Source organism: Merops nubicus, unplaced genomic scaffold, assembly GCF_000691845.1.
Source record: "Merops nubicus isolate BGI_N331 unplaced genomic scaffold, ASM69184v1 scaffold17608, whole genome shotgun sequence".
Lineage (NCBI taxonomy): Eukaryota > Metazoa > Chordata > Aves > Coraciiformes > Meropidae > Merops > Merops nubicus.
In genome coordinates, this window is record NW_008623863.1 from 48,010 (window position 1) to 65,408 (window position 17,399).

General features: G+C 39.4%; 1 protein-coding gene across 3 annotated transcripts in view; it reads right to left on the reverse strand.

Moving 5' to 3' along the window:
• Positions 1–17,399, reverse strand: part of MICAL3 (microtubule associated monooxygenase, calponin and LIM domain containing 3) — a 103,967-nt gene that overhangs the window by 40,843 nt on the left and 45,725 nt on the right. For all 3 annotated transcript variants that reach the window (XM_008945224.1, XM_008945225.1, XM_008945223.1), the window contains 2 exons: positions 4,915–5,110; positions 1–137 (listed from right to left, as the gene is read on the reverse strand). The exon at positions 1–137 is cut by the window's left edge and continues 135 nt beyond it. In XM_008945224.1, the coding sequence (XP_008943472.1) occupies positions 1–137; positions 4,915–5,110 (333 nt within the window). The remainder of the gene's footprint in view (positions 138–4,914; positions 5,111–17,399) is intronic.

Sequence of the window (17,399 nt, forward strand, 5' to 3'; positions counted from 1 at the left end):
TCTTTCCCTTCAGGAGGGCATGGATACGCACAGCCTCTTTCCATGGCACACCACCCAAGTCTGAAGGGGGCTGCTGAGGCAGCAGTAGTTCATCATCTTCATCCTCATCTTCCTCCTCCATCTCAGACTCTGAACTACTGTAAGGGTATAGAAAAAAATATAAACAAACAACTAATTAATGTTTCAGCCTTAGGTCATGTGTTGTTTCAATACATACAAGCCCAAAAATGTACAGTGGAAATCATAATACTAATTTTCTGATTTCAATATTTTATAATAATTTTAGTGACAGTATCACATGTAGGCTGCAGCATGGTCCTTGCCCTGCTTCTTTTAAAGAAGGTGAAGCAGCAGAAAAGTGCCTGCGAAGCCAAGCTGAAATATTTGTGCAGCTTTAATTGTTACAGCTTGTGACAGTTGAATATAGCAGAAAGATACTACTTTCTTCATATCACATTGCTTTGCATAAACCAGTGCAAGAGTTCTTAGCAGTGTCAGAATGTAGGCGATCATGTCTTTTGATAGTGGCAGCTAGTGCTAGCATTTTGGATAGCTAAGATGGTTTTGGCACTTGCTGGGGGGTACCACAGAAGGCTTTGGAAGCAGAAAGAGCACACAACACAGTTATCAGGCCAAAGGATATGGCATGTGAGCTGAGGAGAGATGGAGAAAAAAAAAAGTAAAATTCCTCACTTTTCTACATCACAGACAGAACCATAATATGTATCCAATTGAGTACACAGCTTATAAAGTTGCAAGAAACTGTAAGAAGCAGTGCAAGGATAATCACAATAATGAGCTTACTATTGTCACAGCAAAGTTTAAATCACACAAAACAGTAAATCATTAGTGCTTTTTAGCAGACATCTCTGTTTAACAGTTCCTCAGTATCAGCAGCAGGGCAAGAAATGTAACCACCTAATGGAATGACATTTAAACTAGTTCACTCTTACATGCTGGACTACCCAGAGGTACTGAAGAGAAAGATGGTTGCATTTGTCACTGGAAAATGAATGTGAAGTACAGCACATTCAGAGAACAGATCTGTAGGGTGAAAAAGTTCCTCTTCCTTTGTTTTTTCTTAATAGAATGCTGTCATAAAAAAACGTGCATTTATGAAAGCAACAATTGGATGCTGCCCATAGAAATCTCTAAAAGGCCAAAATTCATCTGAAGGAAAAGACTGTGAATAGTTAAAAGTTTGGGTGAATCATCTGAGAACAGTATTCTACTTCTGCTGCTTCCTTGTGACATCTATCAATGCCGTTAACAGCCTTTGGCAGAAATGCCATACAGGCAATGAAAGGGAAAACCAGCAAGTTGAAAATAATGAAATTTAAATTTCATGTAGGTCTATAAAATATAACTTGTACAGTTGTGATTCTGTTTCCCATATACAGGATTTACCACAGTATGTGACAAACTGACAGTGAAAAAAGAAGATATATAGCATCACTCTCTCTGATATTTCAGATAAATTTACTTAGGTGTAGATCTTCAAATCAGTCTAACACTACACAAACGTACAATATTTACAGCCTTTTATTCACCTACTTGCCTGACTATGTCTGATAGCACAGCCAATAAGAAAAACAGCACTTTTTTCCATGCTCCAACAGTCATGTACTTCTGTCCGTAGGCTCTTAAATTCTCCACACTGTTCTGAATATATGTAGCATTATTTTGCTCAAATTATAACCCACTTTTTCATGGCATAAACGGATTCCTTATTTTTAATAGGTTGCCTGGTTTTCAGATGCTAATACTGAATACAAACACTGTTACATGCCATGGATTCAGTACATATCCCAGGAGACAGAAGCATATTCCAAAGGCTTTACACAGATATTGTCAGAGAGATAAAAAGTGATGTTCCCCTCCTCCCTGATGAACGTTCCCACCCTTTGGTATGGAAATAAACCTGACAGGTGCTGCATGCTGTGGTTTTTGTGAGCTGTCAATTAGGTTTCCTGCTGCTCAAACTGTTGCCATAACTGCTGAATGGGATGAGCTGCTGCTCTTCAACCAGCCGGCTTATCGCATGTAATATTGACAACATAAATTCTTTATCATATAGCTCACTTTATCTTCTTTGGTTTTTATTTATAACTTGTTTGACCTTTGAATACTGAGAAATGAGAAGCTGGAAGACAGCAGTGAGATGGACCAGTATAGTGGGTATTCCTTTTGGCAAGGCAATTCTGTGCCACAGGAATTAATTCAACAAATAAACCTGTTTTTTCCCCTCCCCCAAAAGCAGAGATCGAAGATGAATGTAGGTTGCTTTACAGAATTAGTATGAGCAGCTGAATATCTCATTAAAAAGATGTACCTACACAGATTTAACACTCAGGAGAAGAACTGAAACTTCAACAGTGGAAATGAACCTCGTTCTCTTTCCTTGCCATACAGATCATACAGCACAAGCTGTCCTGTGACATTCCTTTGAAAGGCCACAGGGTATTATACCACAACTGCAGGTGACACACTGGGAGTTACTGCAAATTAAAGGCTATGAATGAGGCATCTAAAGAGGTTTCTGCCCCTCAAAACTAAGTAGTCAGGTTTTGTTTGCTTAAATGATTTTTTTTTTTTGTGTTAAAGTTTAAACAAGATTAAGTCTCTTTTGAAAAAATGTACCTTGAATACTGTTTTCTGTAAACTTTGTAGTGTGCATGGTCCTAGGTGTGTGCACCAAACTGCATAGTCTCTGATTGATTTAGAGCTAACGCCTCAGAGAACCTTGAAGGCAAATCCATCTCTCTGTAAGACACAGAGGGAATAAAGAGTTCACCTTCTCCTCTGCCTGCTCCTACCCCTGCGGCACTGCACCAAGACAGCGAAGATGATCAAATCAGGGCTTTGGTTGGCTTGTTGCAGGAGTCAAACTTTTTTTCTTTTATTGCTGAAAAAGGGGTCAAACTTTTTCTTTTTTTTTTTTTCCCCTCTTCTTTTTTATCCAGTCTTCCTGTGACATATCATGATGCAGGTAGAGCTGGACAGAGGATACCAATAGGTACATTATCTAGAGAATTCTGTCTTCTGGTGTTTGGCCCACACAGCCTTATCAATGCTCTGCATAAATTACTTGCCATATATGGATTTAAGACAAAAATTTTTCCAGGTCAAACTGATAGGGAATTTGATATATGCTCTCTTTCCTCTCTATCATAGATTGAGTTGCCCATTAAATGTTGCTTCTCACATGCAAAATTATACAACTCAGTCTGTTACAGACAGAAATACTCAGTTTAATAGAGGTTGTGGGGATGTACGTAGGACAAAGGGAGATAAACGTAACACTCTATGAGAGGAAATCAAACTCACTAACCTAACAGCGCACTGCCCTCAGTCTCCATGTTCTCACACAACTTTTCATCAAGATGACCAACAACTTCATGCCAAATATTAAAACTCACTTTTTTTTAACTAACTCATCTCCTTTGGAAGCCTTTTGCCATTTACTGAGCAAGCCTACTGTGTCCTGATTTACCAAAATAAAGACCAATAATAATAATGCTCTATACTAGTACATTTTGTTACAGAGCTAGAAACACAAGGCACTAAAAACTCCTCAATATCATCGATGCCTATATTGTCCCAGTGGATGTAATTCCTAGGCCTGAGCTAAAGGATGGATGAGTGAAGCAAACACAGTGTGCATCTCATAAATAATCCCGAGATTACTCAAACAGAACACTGTATAAGATCTTAATTATGTAAAAATATCAAAGAAGTTTCTTCTAAAGAAATTAATATGTTAAGAAAGAAATCAAAAAGTTTAATTTAGGCTTCAGAGAAAATAGCTGTAAATTCCAGTAATTGCCAGACACTTAAATGAAAGCCAGACCTTCATGAATCCACATGTATACACTTTGTCAAGGCTGAGTTCAGGCTACTAAAATTTACTGCCTTCCAGATGCTGCATCTTCAAACTCATCAGATAAATAAATTATAGGTTCTGTACTAAATTAATCCTGTAAACATTTTAATAAACATTTTTATTCCTGCATTCCTCACCATACCAGTCCAGTTCAGTTTAACATATATAAATGTAATAAGGAGTTTCTCATATAGCCCTACACCTGTAGGTAATGCATACATAGAACATGTTTGTATGGTCTAAGGCTCGGGAAAACAGTAACAGCATTTTCTGAGTTTATTTCAAGAAGACTACTATACAGACTAAGAGCTGAAAAGGTAAGGGTTGTTACTGGTACAAAGAAAAGTAGATGATTAGAAATCATATGAAGAGATTGAGACTACAAAAAAGTCTGTGATTCACTATACAGTTCACAAGCACTCTTCAAGAAGCGTTTATGTCTCAATGATACTCTAAACAACTATTTCCAGTAGCTCTACCTGCATATATTTGGACCCTGGTGCACTTAGACATCATTTTCCAGATAAAGATAAATTTGTGAATGTGCAATATGTTTTTCAACAGCCATAACTATTGGTTCAAATTAGTATCTGTCAGGCATTACATCAGCATTCAGTCAGAACTGCATGTGTGTCAAGACTGAATCTTCAAACTAGAAGTGTTTTTGGATCGTAATGCAGAACATACAGAAGGCAAGTTAACTCTGGAATCCCCTCCCATTTGAATCCATGTTGTTTGCTCAATAGACTAATTTATCTTTGATACAACTAAAAAATTTTTTTTTCATCCCTTCCAATTTAGGACTGAATTTCATGGTTTTCTGGTACTATAGGTGTTTTCTAAGTATGATAGCAAGCTATTTGGAAGAACAGAAGCAACAGGATAAAATACCTGTGTACTAGGCAGAACATGTTCAACAACTTCTGAAAGGGCAAACTGATAAATAATATGTTAAAAAACCACTACGGGGAAAAGCAGGCGAAAGGCTCTTGGGATGGGTGTAAAAAACCTGCTGGACCATGTGTGCTAACCTGCTGGGCACATCCTCTTCCGTGCCTTTGTCCAACACACTGCTCAGGTTATGCTCTGCTAGTGTCTCCTCGGGAACCTCCTCCAGCTCCTCCTCCCGCTGCAGGGACAGGCGGTAGTTCTCCAGCTCAATCCGCTCGGGCGTGCCACGCAGCCGCTTAGCGAGGCTGGGCTCCTCCAGCCCGTTCACATTGGAGCCTAAAGAATAAGCCAGTGAATAAACAATAAATGCAACAGCCAGAACTCTGATTTTTTTAGGAAAGTTGAGCGATTGGGAGAAAAAGGGCACGAGGCAGAGGGAGGTAAATAAAGCGAGAGAATACCTTACGTCATTATCCCGTTCACCACTACTGGCAGAACCTGCTGGGAGCCAAACTGCAAAAGGGAATCTTAGTGGTTTGGGCTAATAGATGCTAAAAAGAATGTTACATGGCCTAGTTGAGAGAGGAAACAGGGACATTTTAGCTGTGAAAACTGGAGCTGCAATGAAGTCTACATAGTAAGTACTGGGGATGGCCTGGCCACGGGCTGGACAGGTTCTAGGAGACGTAGAATGCTACGGGGCAATCCTGCTGCATGTTGGAATTGTCACCAGCTGAGGTAAGCCTACGGAGTCAGGGAGCAAGGTTATATTCTTATTACCTAAAGATGTGAAATAGGACGACTTGGGGCAAGCTTTTAAAACTTTTATAGACTTGAATTAATTTGCTTTTTTAATCAGACTTTATGATGAAATGAACCACAAGAAAAATCTACATGGGAAGTGTGCAAACACAAATCCCATGAATCCCAGGAAACTGCAACAACATCTGAACCAGGCAGTTGCAGAAAACTATAGAGGACCTTCGTTCGTGGTGGCACTTTACAGATTAAAGTCTAACCTGCATTCAACCATTTCTTTTCAAAATGCTCATATTTTAACTTAAGTACCATGCCCCTGTTTGCCCTTACTCAGCTTACTATTTACAGAGCCCAGTCTCTCCTAGCTTCTGTTTTCCTCTGCTCAACAAGCCAAGCCTTCCTCTCATGAGAGAAGCTCTTCAGTGTGCTGATCGTCCCCTGGGTCTCTGCACCTGTCTCAGTTTGGATTAACCTTTCCAGAAGCTGCGTGATTAGAACTGAACACAGCTTTCCAGATGAGGCTTTAACAGCATAACATACAACCCTGCCAGAAATCTCTCATCGGACACACGCTGAGAACACACCTGCCAATCTGTATGCCACATAATACTGGTGGCTTTTATTTACTGAGTGATACTCAGATCTTTGTCCTTTGCTTTCAACTGATAAGAACCTTGTTGGTAGCCAAAATTCTCAACACTTTCTTAGTACATGACCTGGTACTTTCTACTCTTACGTTCCTATTTTTAGTATTACAGTCTGTAGCACTTCGCAGTTCTTAGTGTATGACGTGTCTACCCACCTCTGCTCTGAGGAGGGTTTGAAATGTTGCCTCAGCAATGAATTTCATTAGCAGATTACTTTTTTTTTTTTTTTTGCCAGTAACCTTAGCAAAAGTATTACAAAGATCAGTCCCCAGGAACACTTTTTGTGAAAGGCCACAGTTTGTAGGTGACATCCAATCTTATTATTTCATTTTTCTGCAAGACCTCTGATTTCTTTTTCAAGTTAACTTCTTAGCTACTTCACATTTTACAAAGAACTCATTTTATCCATTCTAAATAACTATTTCTATATGACTACCTTCAGGTGCTTTGCTGAAGGACGGGCTGCTCAAATGCACCTTTCCCTTACGGAGGTCAGTCCCTTCACCAATAAAAGCCATCAAGCTACTCCAGCATAGTGTCTGGCAAATGAATGTCACATTTTATACCACTTACCTTCATAAAGTCAAAGGACTTTACTTGCAGAACTAGCAGACTTTAGTTATTCCTTAAAAAAAGGTTGTTTATCTACTGTTTAGATTAACTGATATGTACTTGTCATATCACCTTCTTTCTTTTATTTTTTTTCTTTCTTTTCTTTTTAATAGTATTACTCTGAGTTAGATGGTCAAAGTACATCAGGATAACTTGATTTAATCACAATTTTTTACCACAAAGCTCAGTTTCATTGTACAGTTCTTTCAATCTTCTAAGATAAAAAGTATTTGGTCAAATTTTATTTCCACTCATTACAGTATAGTATTAGTTAAATTTTGCTTCCAGCTTCATTGGATTAATTTCCATTTCCAAATTTTGTTGCACACTGACTTCATTTGCTCCCATGTGCAGTGTCATTGTCCCAGTTGAAACTGGAGGCCAAGTATTCATTTGATTGCCTGACTACATTTAAAATTGCATTTTGTGGCAGCCCCATCTCCACTGTGGGCCCTGTCCTGTTTCCCAGACCTTGCTTATCTGCCTAAGAAATACAGCTGTTTGCTCTCCTTGCCTTTGCAAAGACTAACCCAGCTTGAGCTTTGGCAAAGTTTACTTTACCCTCACACGTTTTGACAGTTTTCATTTCCTTTTTCCATCCTTTGTAGTTTCTTAATTTATTCCTACCAGCCTTTTTTTTCAGGGCAATTACTCACCCAGTACCATCTCAATCTTTCACAAAGAACTATATAGCCCTGCCATAATTAGCAGCACTTACTTCCAGCCCCTCTCCAGAAAGATAAAATCTCATAAAGGCAACAGCCAGGAGTATTTTTCTTTTCTTCCTTGGTATTATTGAACCCTTTTATGATGTGGGCAAGTGGCTGCTGTGCCCTGGGCTGGAACTACAGGGCTTCTTCACAATATAAACCACAGAAGCCTGCTCAGGTGCCAGGCAGGAACATTACCTTTCATCTCCAGGGATACTGTGGTCTCCACCACTTCCTGCTGCTAAGCCTTACCTTGTGTTAGTATTTTCGAAGTTTAGTGGAACTGGACTGCCTCTGCAGCTGGGATTCATGTCTGATTTCATTCTCTCTAGATGGTGATACCACCTCAGCCAAATCCATTTTTGTAATCTGCGTTATATATCCCAATCCCGAGTTCACCATCAAAGGAGAACTGACCTGGAACATTGCTCTGCCACTCCTGGCTGACAGTGAAAAACCAAAGTACTCTGGGTAATGCAAGAACACCGAGGCAAGGGAAAACAAAGGAATACACTAAAATCAGCATAAAACAAGCCTTTTGCTACTACTTGGAACTCTTTACACACAACAGAGCCATCGGCTAGGCTCAGCTATTTCAATAGAAATTATCTCTTCATAAGCTGTTTTTAACTTGTTCTCCTCTGATGCATACCCTGACATAGCTGCAAACTCCACAAGTAGAAAAAATAACCCTACTAAAACAAAAAGAACAAGAACTTTTCATTCATCTGGCATTACTTCACAGTCCTTGCTTTCTAAGAATCCTAAGGGGGTTTTGTCAGCCTTTACAAAGTAAAACAAACAAAAAAAGAAGTATAAAATCATTCCCATATAATTAAATGGAGTATTAAAAAAAAGAAATAAAAATGCTTATTTCACTTCTGCAACATCTAGGGTAGGAGAAAGACTGGCAGCACTCACTCTAAAGTAAGAGGATCGAAAATCAAGCTGATTACATGCATTTTGTGCACATATATTATCTTCCATGTATGGTTTTTCAAAATACTCATCATCACCACCCTTCCCATCTTGTAGACCAAATGTAAGTGTTACATTGAGAATCAAACCAATTCTATCCCATCACAAATTGTAAGTGGGAGTGACTCATTGCAACTGGGTTAAAAAAAGATGGAAAATCTGCTTCAACATTAACGTAAAAGGATGTGGCCAAGACAAGACGTTGTGTGAGCTTGACAAGCACTCCATGCTTCAAAATCTCACAGAAGTAGGAAGGACATTCCCAACACTTTCTCTAATTTATATAAATCATATACTTGAGATGCAGGATTGGTCACATTCCTCCACTTCACTTTGCAAAGAAAATAGCCCTACACTGGAGAATATGATACCGAAACCCAACCGATCACCAGCTTCAGTGAGGAATTCCTAGGAGTTTGTTCGATACAGACCATTTGGTCTACTTGGTCTCATGGGTTTGTTTCTAAAATGTGCCATGAAGACTTATCTGGCTAGCTGCAAAGCCATTCTCAAATTTGTTACCAAATATGAAACAGGAGAAATGCTACTGATAGCCAACCTTCTGCACCTCAAAGCCACCAACTACCAAAAGGAAAAGCACTGCAGTTCACAAATCTACTTGGGGGATAAAAGTAAGTGTGAGATACAGGTATGATTAACATGCCCAGATGACAAACAACTTGCTCATATCATGCTGTAAAGCTCGTACCAACTCGTTTGAAGCTACAATATGAAACTATAAATAGGAACAAGGAAATATGAAGCTTTCTTACCCTCATTTCCTCCATATATATAGAGAGAGTGCTATATAGATAGACACATATATGGTGCTATATGCATGGGAAAGGTCTATTCCAATGCAGTTCTCAAAGATGCTAAAGCTTAATGTTCCTCTGGAGGGGAAAGGTGCCTCTCAAATAACTCTTTTCTATTTCCCAGACTGTTTTGTAGCTTGCTGGCAGAAGATAGTTGCAGAGTGTGCTCATTAGCCATTAGCTGACATTCTACCTTGTTAGTGCATCTGGGCTCACAGAGCCAAAAGTCAGAACTGAGAGAAAAGGGGCTGATGAAGCTGCATTTGCCAGAAAAAGAAAAAAAAAAAAACAAACCACACTGAACAGAGAGAGAAGCTACCTGAACGCCAAGAGCAGCTTCTCATGCAATCAAGTGATCAGCTGAAAATCCACAAACAACATCCAAAATAGGAGACATCTTAAAATCAGACTCTTTACTCTGGAGGACTCAGTGGGCCATGAACATCACATAGATCATCTGAAGGGAATTTTTTTCTTGTCAGAAGAGGTTGCTTTGCTGTTGCACGAAAGCTGCCAGAGTTCTTTATCTCAGCCTTGACACAGCCTGCCTCCTGTAAAGATATCTGCATGATCAGAGGTAACATTCTTACACTGAACTGCTCCTTGCCTGCACGAATGTGTCCTGTTTCAGCAACTCTGGCCATTACTGGAAGGCTTGAGAATCTTCTCTTGAGAGAGGATCCCATCTCCATCTTGTCCCAGTACTACCTTCTTCTGTGAAATCTACAGATTATTCTCATGAGCTAGATGAAATCTTGCCAAGGTTACTCCCTGACATAACTCTTGCTGAAGATGCAGGAGAAAACTTAGAATCTGAGAACAATTAATTCTTCTCAAAGGGAAACTATCTGCCTGTTTTACTAGAGTTTATTTTTCTATAATCATAGAGTATCTCTAGATTTCATTTTCTTAGTCCAATCTGTTAAAATGGTAAGCTTTCTAAGTTAAGTCTCTTGTTACGTGTGGGTCCACTATTTTGCAGACTCAGCTGTGGCCTTGGAGGGTTTCAGATATTCAAATAAGGGAGTCTACTGTGAAGCATGCAAAAGGAAGAAGGAATTAATAGATTTCTTGGGAAAATCTTCATTCCAAGTTTCTCAAAGCTTGTGCTTTCATGATAAGATGAAACATTACACCCGTGTATTTTCACTTGTCTTTTGCAAAGTCCTAATTACTTCTACCTCTACACTACTGCTTGAGAACAGAGCTATGTTAGATAAAACAGCCTGTACAGCAATGACAGCATATTGCATATGACAAAGTACATACATAGAAGATGGGGACTTCTCTGTAGGAATTCAGAAATTATGTGGTGGGCTGTGAGTGTCAAATGCTGTAAGTCCTTGGATTCTGCCACCATTAATTTTTAAGAAATATCTTTTGAGGGAAGGTTTCTGGAGAGTGCTTGCAGTTCAGCAAACACTATCACTGAGAGATAGAGAAGACAGCAAACAAGATCCAGCAGCATTTTTAGACTTCTCATTTCTCATCTGTGTTAATGTCAGATTGAGATTCATTTTTTACCCAGAAGTTTCACCTGCACCCACCTCAATTCCATTAACTGCCTCTTCATATTCCAACTCCACTTCCCATCCAAGGGCCTCAGAATGTTTTACAAGTATTAGCATATTAAAACAACTCATCTTGGAAGTAGGTGAGTACTATAGAGGCATTGCTCAAGTCCAGACACAGAGATTAAACTCTGATGAGGCAGTCTCACAGCACACTGGTAGCAGTGCCAGAAACAGGATCCAAAACGCTCAATTCCAACCCCTTCAACTTTCAACTTCATTTTAAGTCAGGACAAAACACTTTGAAGTAAGAAAGGGACTAAAACGTCAGATTTTAAGTGTAATTTTAAGTGTAAAGAAGCAGATCAAGCAACAGCACCTCCTATGAGATGTTCACAGCACTCAGCACAGTGTGTACTACAAAAAAAAATCATAGAATTATAGAATGTTAGGGGTTGGAAGGGACCTCTAGAGATCATCTAGTCCAACCCCCCTGCCAAAGCAGGATCACCTAGGGCAGGCTGGACAGGAACACATCCAGGCAGGTTCTGAAGACTCCACAACCTCTGGGCAGCTTATTACAGCATTCCATCAGCCTCATACTAAAGAAGTGTTGAGGTGGAGGTGAAACCAAGAAATCTTAGTACTGAGGCCTGTTGTTGGATGCTACACATATTGAAACAGTAAGTCAGTCAAGACATTCCATTCCAGTAATTGCAACTGATTTCTTCAAAGAGATATGGCCAGAAATCCTCTCCCTAATCCTCTCCAAAATCAGTATCTATGCACTGGTAGCAGTTTTCGTACTGCACAGCAAGAGAGAGATAAACATGTAGATGGTAATTCTAAACTGACCAGCTGAAGCGTATTAAATGGAATGAAATTTTCAAGGGTTAGGAAAAAATTTAAGGTTTTAGATCTAGACTCATCCACCCTTTAAAATTTATCTTGCCTTTTTAAAAATGTCTTCAGGAAGCTGCTGGAAAGAGCCCAGCAGCTCTGGTGAATTCTTGTCACCGCTTGTTCACACAGCCTCACATCACAGACTGCAGAACTGCACATACCTTGGGAGGATCCTCTGTATTTTGATAAGCACATCCCCAGACCCAAAAGGGGTAATATAACACCTCCTCAAATAGAAGTAAGAATGCATTTATCTCAACATAAATACTTAGAAGTCATCAAAAGTCAATGTTATTTTCATATAATGCCTCCATTCTCTCTCTTACTATCCTAGGGTATTCCCCAGCCCTCAGGAAGCCTGAATTACTCAGCTGCATTAAGAAGCCATCAAATCTTGAATTTTCTGGTGCCTGTGTTTACCCTTTGATCTATAACATGTTCTGCTGAATAGAAAGGCCCTGAATTCAAAGAAGACAGCATAAGAAAAACAAGTCTATTCATAAGCAAGATGCACAGGATTCAAAATGAGCTCAAACCTGAAGATGGCTCTAATGAACTTCTGTAATGCACACATATCAATTATAACAATTAATAGTAACTAAACTTTCTAGAAGATATGCTCTACTGAATCAAAGCTATTGAAGTTTGATATGGGAATTTTACACAGGCAAACTGTCTTATGCAGGTTGGACTTGGTCAACACAATTGTCCTTAAACTGACATTTAAAATCTAGGGAACTAAGGAGCAGACACAGAGCAGAACAGCAGCTCTTTCTACCCTGCCAGAAGGAAAAGATTTTTGCCACTGAAGACATGCTGAAGACCTCTGCTACCATATTAAGGCTCAAACCGTCAGTCTAGCAATTCTTCCTAACAAATAAGGGACCTAAACAGCAAGATCAAGTTTTACAGACAGAAAGTGTTTTATCTAAATATCCTCTGATGTAGAAGTACCCAGAAGTTATTAAAGAACCAACACTACTTCCAGTGGTGACCAAGAAGCTTTGTAGCATTACTTGATTCAACAGCATATGAAGTAAAAATCAGTGAGATTCTTGTCAATATCTACTGGTTCCCTAAGCAATAAGGAGCAAATAAGGACCAGAGACCCTCACAAGCCCCTCCGCACCCCCCCACCATTATAAGGCATATAGGAACAACTGACAGCTAAAATATTAAAGGGATTCTGAAACAGATATCCCAGAAACAAACATATGAAGAGGTAAGTCTTCCTCCACCCATTCCACAGCCTCCAGCTAGAATTTAAGTTCTTCATCTCTCAGATACTGTCAGAATATGTGGAAGACCTTCCCCTTCATAATTATAAAGTGAATTGGACTGAGTAATGAATGTGTATCTAACAGGTGTTTCAATGTTTTCCCCCACCTCCACACTACTTTGGTTTAAAGAGACTTCTAGAATTGTCAAAACAGACACTGACAAAGCATCTCTTCCCACAACATCAGCAGGACAAGGCTGCCAATTTGTTTGATCTGATCTTTCAACAGAAGTGAATATAATTAAGTACTTTTATTTCAAGGTCATCTGTAATTGATATTTGTGTCTTGAAAAAATAAAAATTCATCTGTAACTTACACTATAAACCTGTGTTGGAGAGAGAGGGCTTTTTTTCACATGTGGATGTGTGGAGCAGCAGTATTATGTAATGAAAATCAAAGTTCAGCATATGGTTTAACAATACAGAAAATTTGCCTTCATCACAGCAGAGGTATAGCATAATCCCAGAATACAGCTATTTTTGACTCCTGGAAAGAGTCCACTGTTATAGCTGGTGGGTGGAGAAAAGAAACAGGGTAATGAAGGTATTAGGTCATCTAATCCAAGCCCCAGGGAACACTGCTAAGCTTGATTCTCCTTATTGCATCTTTTCTGGCAGAAAATCTTAACATTTGTACAGATTTTACTGACAGTGCTGCCCAAACAGGTTTCCTGAACTAGAGATACAAAATCCTTACATCAGTCTGCATTAAATCTGTTAATTATTAGTATGTCAGGAATACTGAAACAGTAACATATTATCTAACATTTTCCAATTTGTTGGTATCATCTAAGATGTCTGAGCTCTCTCTAGAATTTTGATCAGCTCTATCATACGTTGCCTGGCCTCATTTCCATTTCCTGAAAGAAGCTGAGTGTGGGAAGGCTGAAGAGCACTAAAGGATAATCCAGCTAAAGATAACATTACTTTGCAGGCATAAATTTTGTCCTGCAAGCTATTAAAGGTATGTTACCTCAAATAACCACGTGGGACGAGGCTCAGAGAATCAGGAACTAGAAATTTTGTCATGTATAACAAATGTGGAATATGAGATTTTTTCAGTATCCTATTCAAATTGTGATCAGATTCAAAACATAGCTTTCAAACGGGTATCTTCTTTCAACTACTGAGCTAATAACCACTCTCTTCTGTTGAAATATACTACTGATTTCCATAATTACTGGATCTCAGAATATATTTACATACTAACCATGTCCTTACTTAATTTCTATCATATGTGTCAAGATCATGAAACGCTGCAAATGAAACAGGCTGAAATCTGAGGCTGGCAGTCACAGGAAAATATACTGGGGAATACTTTCCATACATAAAAGCTCCATATGCTCCAGGAAGCATTAATATTTGCTCCCTCATTCTGTTGCAAACTTTTCCACTATCTACATTTACCCCACATGCTCCTGTATAACTTGTAAAGCAATTGAAAATTCCAAGCAATCCAGAGCTTCATATTATATTGGGAATTTTTCTGAAATCTGCTGCCATTCCAAAAAGAAAGCTTCCAAAAGACACATTACGGATTAAAGATAACTTATACATCAGTTCTGATGTTTTAAATCACTGAGTTACCAAATCCTGAAAGTACGTGAAACATCTCTTAGGTTAAAAAGTCCTATTTTTAAACACTTCTATCCTCAAGCCATCAGATAAACTCTGTAACAGCAGAAAGGACAGTTATGAAATTTCCCTAAAAAAGAAAACAGCCTTCTGGGATGACAGCAAACATGAGAAATGTCAGACTAAACATACATTTTTGAGAGAAGATGTAAGCAACCAAAGAGAGCACAGAAGTGCCATCTCATCATTACAGAGCTTCTGCCCAGTTTTGTTTGGAAAGCCTGAACTAAGCTCTGCACCACCAGGAGCAGCTCAGCAAACACTGCTCCACCTTCCTCCGGAAACACGCTTCATAGAAGCAGGAGAACAGGTTCAGTGTTGACTCTGGTGTATCTATTTCTTCCCCTCAGACACTTTCTAGTTGGTTTTGCTGTTTAAAAGTTTGTGTTCCCTCCCCTTGTTTCTCCTCGTATTTTAAGATACATTGCCAACTACATACCTTAATATATTATGCTGCTGATCACAAGCACATGGTAAAACCATCACTGGCTTGTTTTAATTGGTATAGAGGTGAACATACATTTATTCATTCATTATTTTAAAATATCTTACACTTTCTCATCACTATTACATAGCATTAGAAGAAAAGATCCGTGTGAAACAGTAAACTCTGCGTTCTACCATACCAGCTGAAGCAGTGTAATTTATCTAAATGTAAAACTATTGTACACAGCAGGCTTTCTACACTGCTCTGGCCATGTGTTGTAAAGGAGCTGGTGTATACCAACATGCCTCTTGGAAAAACTGCTGCCAAAATACATCTGATGGAGCAAGCTGGTTTGGGATGCCTGGTGAAAAATAGCTTAATACTCCCAAAAGTTCAAATCTTAGAATGAAATTTCCAAACCCCTGTAAAAGCTCATTTAGTCCATCTCCAGTGGAAGTCATCTGTTTTTTGAGGAAACAAAACATCCACATTGCCCACAGACTTTGTGCATTTGTGATTGGCTGAGTACTTCAAAAGTGTACAGTGATTTACACATGTAATTATGATAGCCTGTTTTAAAAAATTGTCTTTAATACAGTTCTATTTATACAGTGAATTCCAGGCCTTCAGCTTCAGCTCTGGGATAAATAGTTGGATGTTAGCAGCCATGTAAGATTTTCTGTGGGTAACTTTTTTTGAGGACTTTAAGTGAGGATCTCAACAGCAACGAAAGTACATGGTCTCTCATTTTCTGTAAGATGAAGACAATATTTAATCGATTTACCAAGTCCTAAATAATGTTAGAGATCTTTAGAAGTGACAGATGCAATGGAAGGACAAGTCTGTGCAATTCAAGATCCTAGGATAGAAACACTCAGAAAAATCAATGTGTTTTCTTTACAGACCCACAAAGCAGCACATACACTCAGGAAGAACATGGCCCAGCCCAAATCATCTACTTTTCTTCCTCATTTTCTGGTCATTTCATTTATACAACTAAGGTTAAAGAGAACAATATCTGACATAGTGTGTTACTTGGAGCTTTATTTACAGAATAAATTTTCCTCCAGACTAAATAATTTTAAGTATTTTCACTTGGAATGCAATCAAGGAAAGGTGGCACAAAACTACTTGTTTCTCCAAGTTTTAGCTGAAAACAGTATCTCCTATACTGGTATAGCAAGTAAGTCTGAGCTCACCTCTGATTGGGATGAGCTCAGGAAATACATCTGACTTCATCCTTTTCTGTTTTTTTTTTGTTTGTTTGTTTGTTTGTTTTTCTTTTTGTTTTTTTAAATTCATGAAGCAAACATTTGATTTCTGAAGAGCATACAAATAGCTTCAAAGTTAACAGCTTTCCTGACACAGAACAGTGAAGGCTGTTCTAGCCGTGCATCAGAATGACACTTCTAGTTTACGCACCAGCACGTGAAGTTTTGCACTGAATGCTGATGGTTCCACCTCAGAACTGAAGGCCCATTAGCTTCTGTACCAGGACTACTGATCATAGTAAAGAAAACAAAACGCAATTGCAAAGGCATAAAGTGACTACTTGCTTCCAAAGAAGGAACTCTTACATCTAACAGAATTGGTTTGCATTTCATTTCTGTGAGCTAGCACTCAAGTGTAACTACTCTGGCCAAAGAAACCCAAAAGAAAAGGTACACCATTCACAACTAGACTCTCAAAAGTCATCTGCTGTTAGAAGCTTTTAGTTGGCCGTGGTGCAGTAGGAAGCATGAGAAGCACACAAAAAAAGACAGAGTGAGTCTCTAATGGAGACTAATTCAGTACATCTTCAAGAACAAGAAAATGTGGCTCAAACTTACAGCTGAGCCCTGTCTGTCACTGTGAGAACATTACAGGACAGTCTCTTAATACTCTTGAGGAACGGGGGTCAGCTCCTCATGTGCCATTCTCCTAAGAGAAGATAACTATCCAGCTAGAACATAAGACACGGGATTTGGCTACAAGGCTTTGTGTTTACTCGTTTTCTGCCTTTCCACCACACCAAAACACCCCATTGTCCCACCTGCCACTGCACCAGCAGGAGGAACCAAGTCCTGCGGGGATCCTTACCTGTCAAGCCAGGCGCAAAGGCCATGGAGCCGTCCTGCTTCCAGGCGCTGGCTCGCGCTCGCCCCCGGTCCTCCCCTCCCCTTCCCTGCCGCCTGGGTATCACCACCTTGCTCACAGAGCACAGTAAGACCTTGGGCCTGCAGCAAGGCACACAAACCCACCTCCCAGACCGACCAGTCAGAGAAGACGCAACACGGAGAGTATCTACACAAACCCAGCCAAAGCAGTAGAACATTCAGCGGGGGGGGGGGGGGGGGGGCTGCCAAGGTA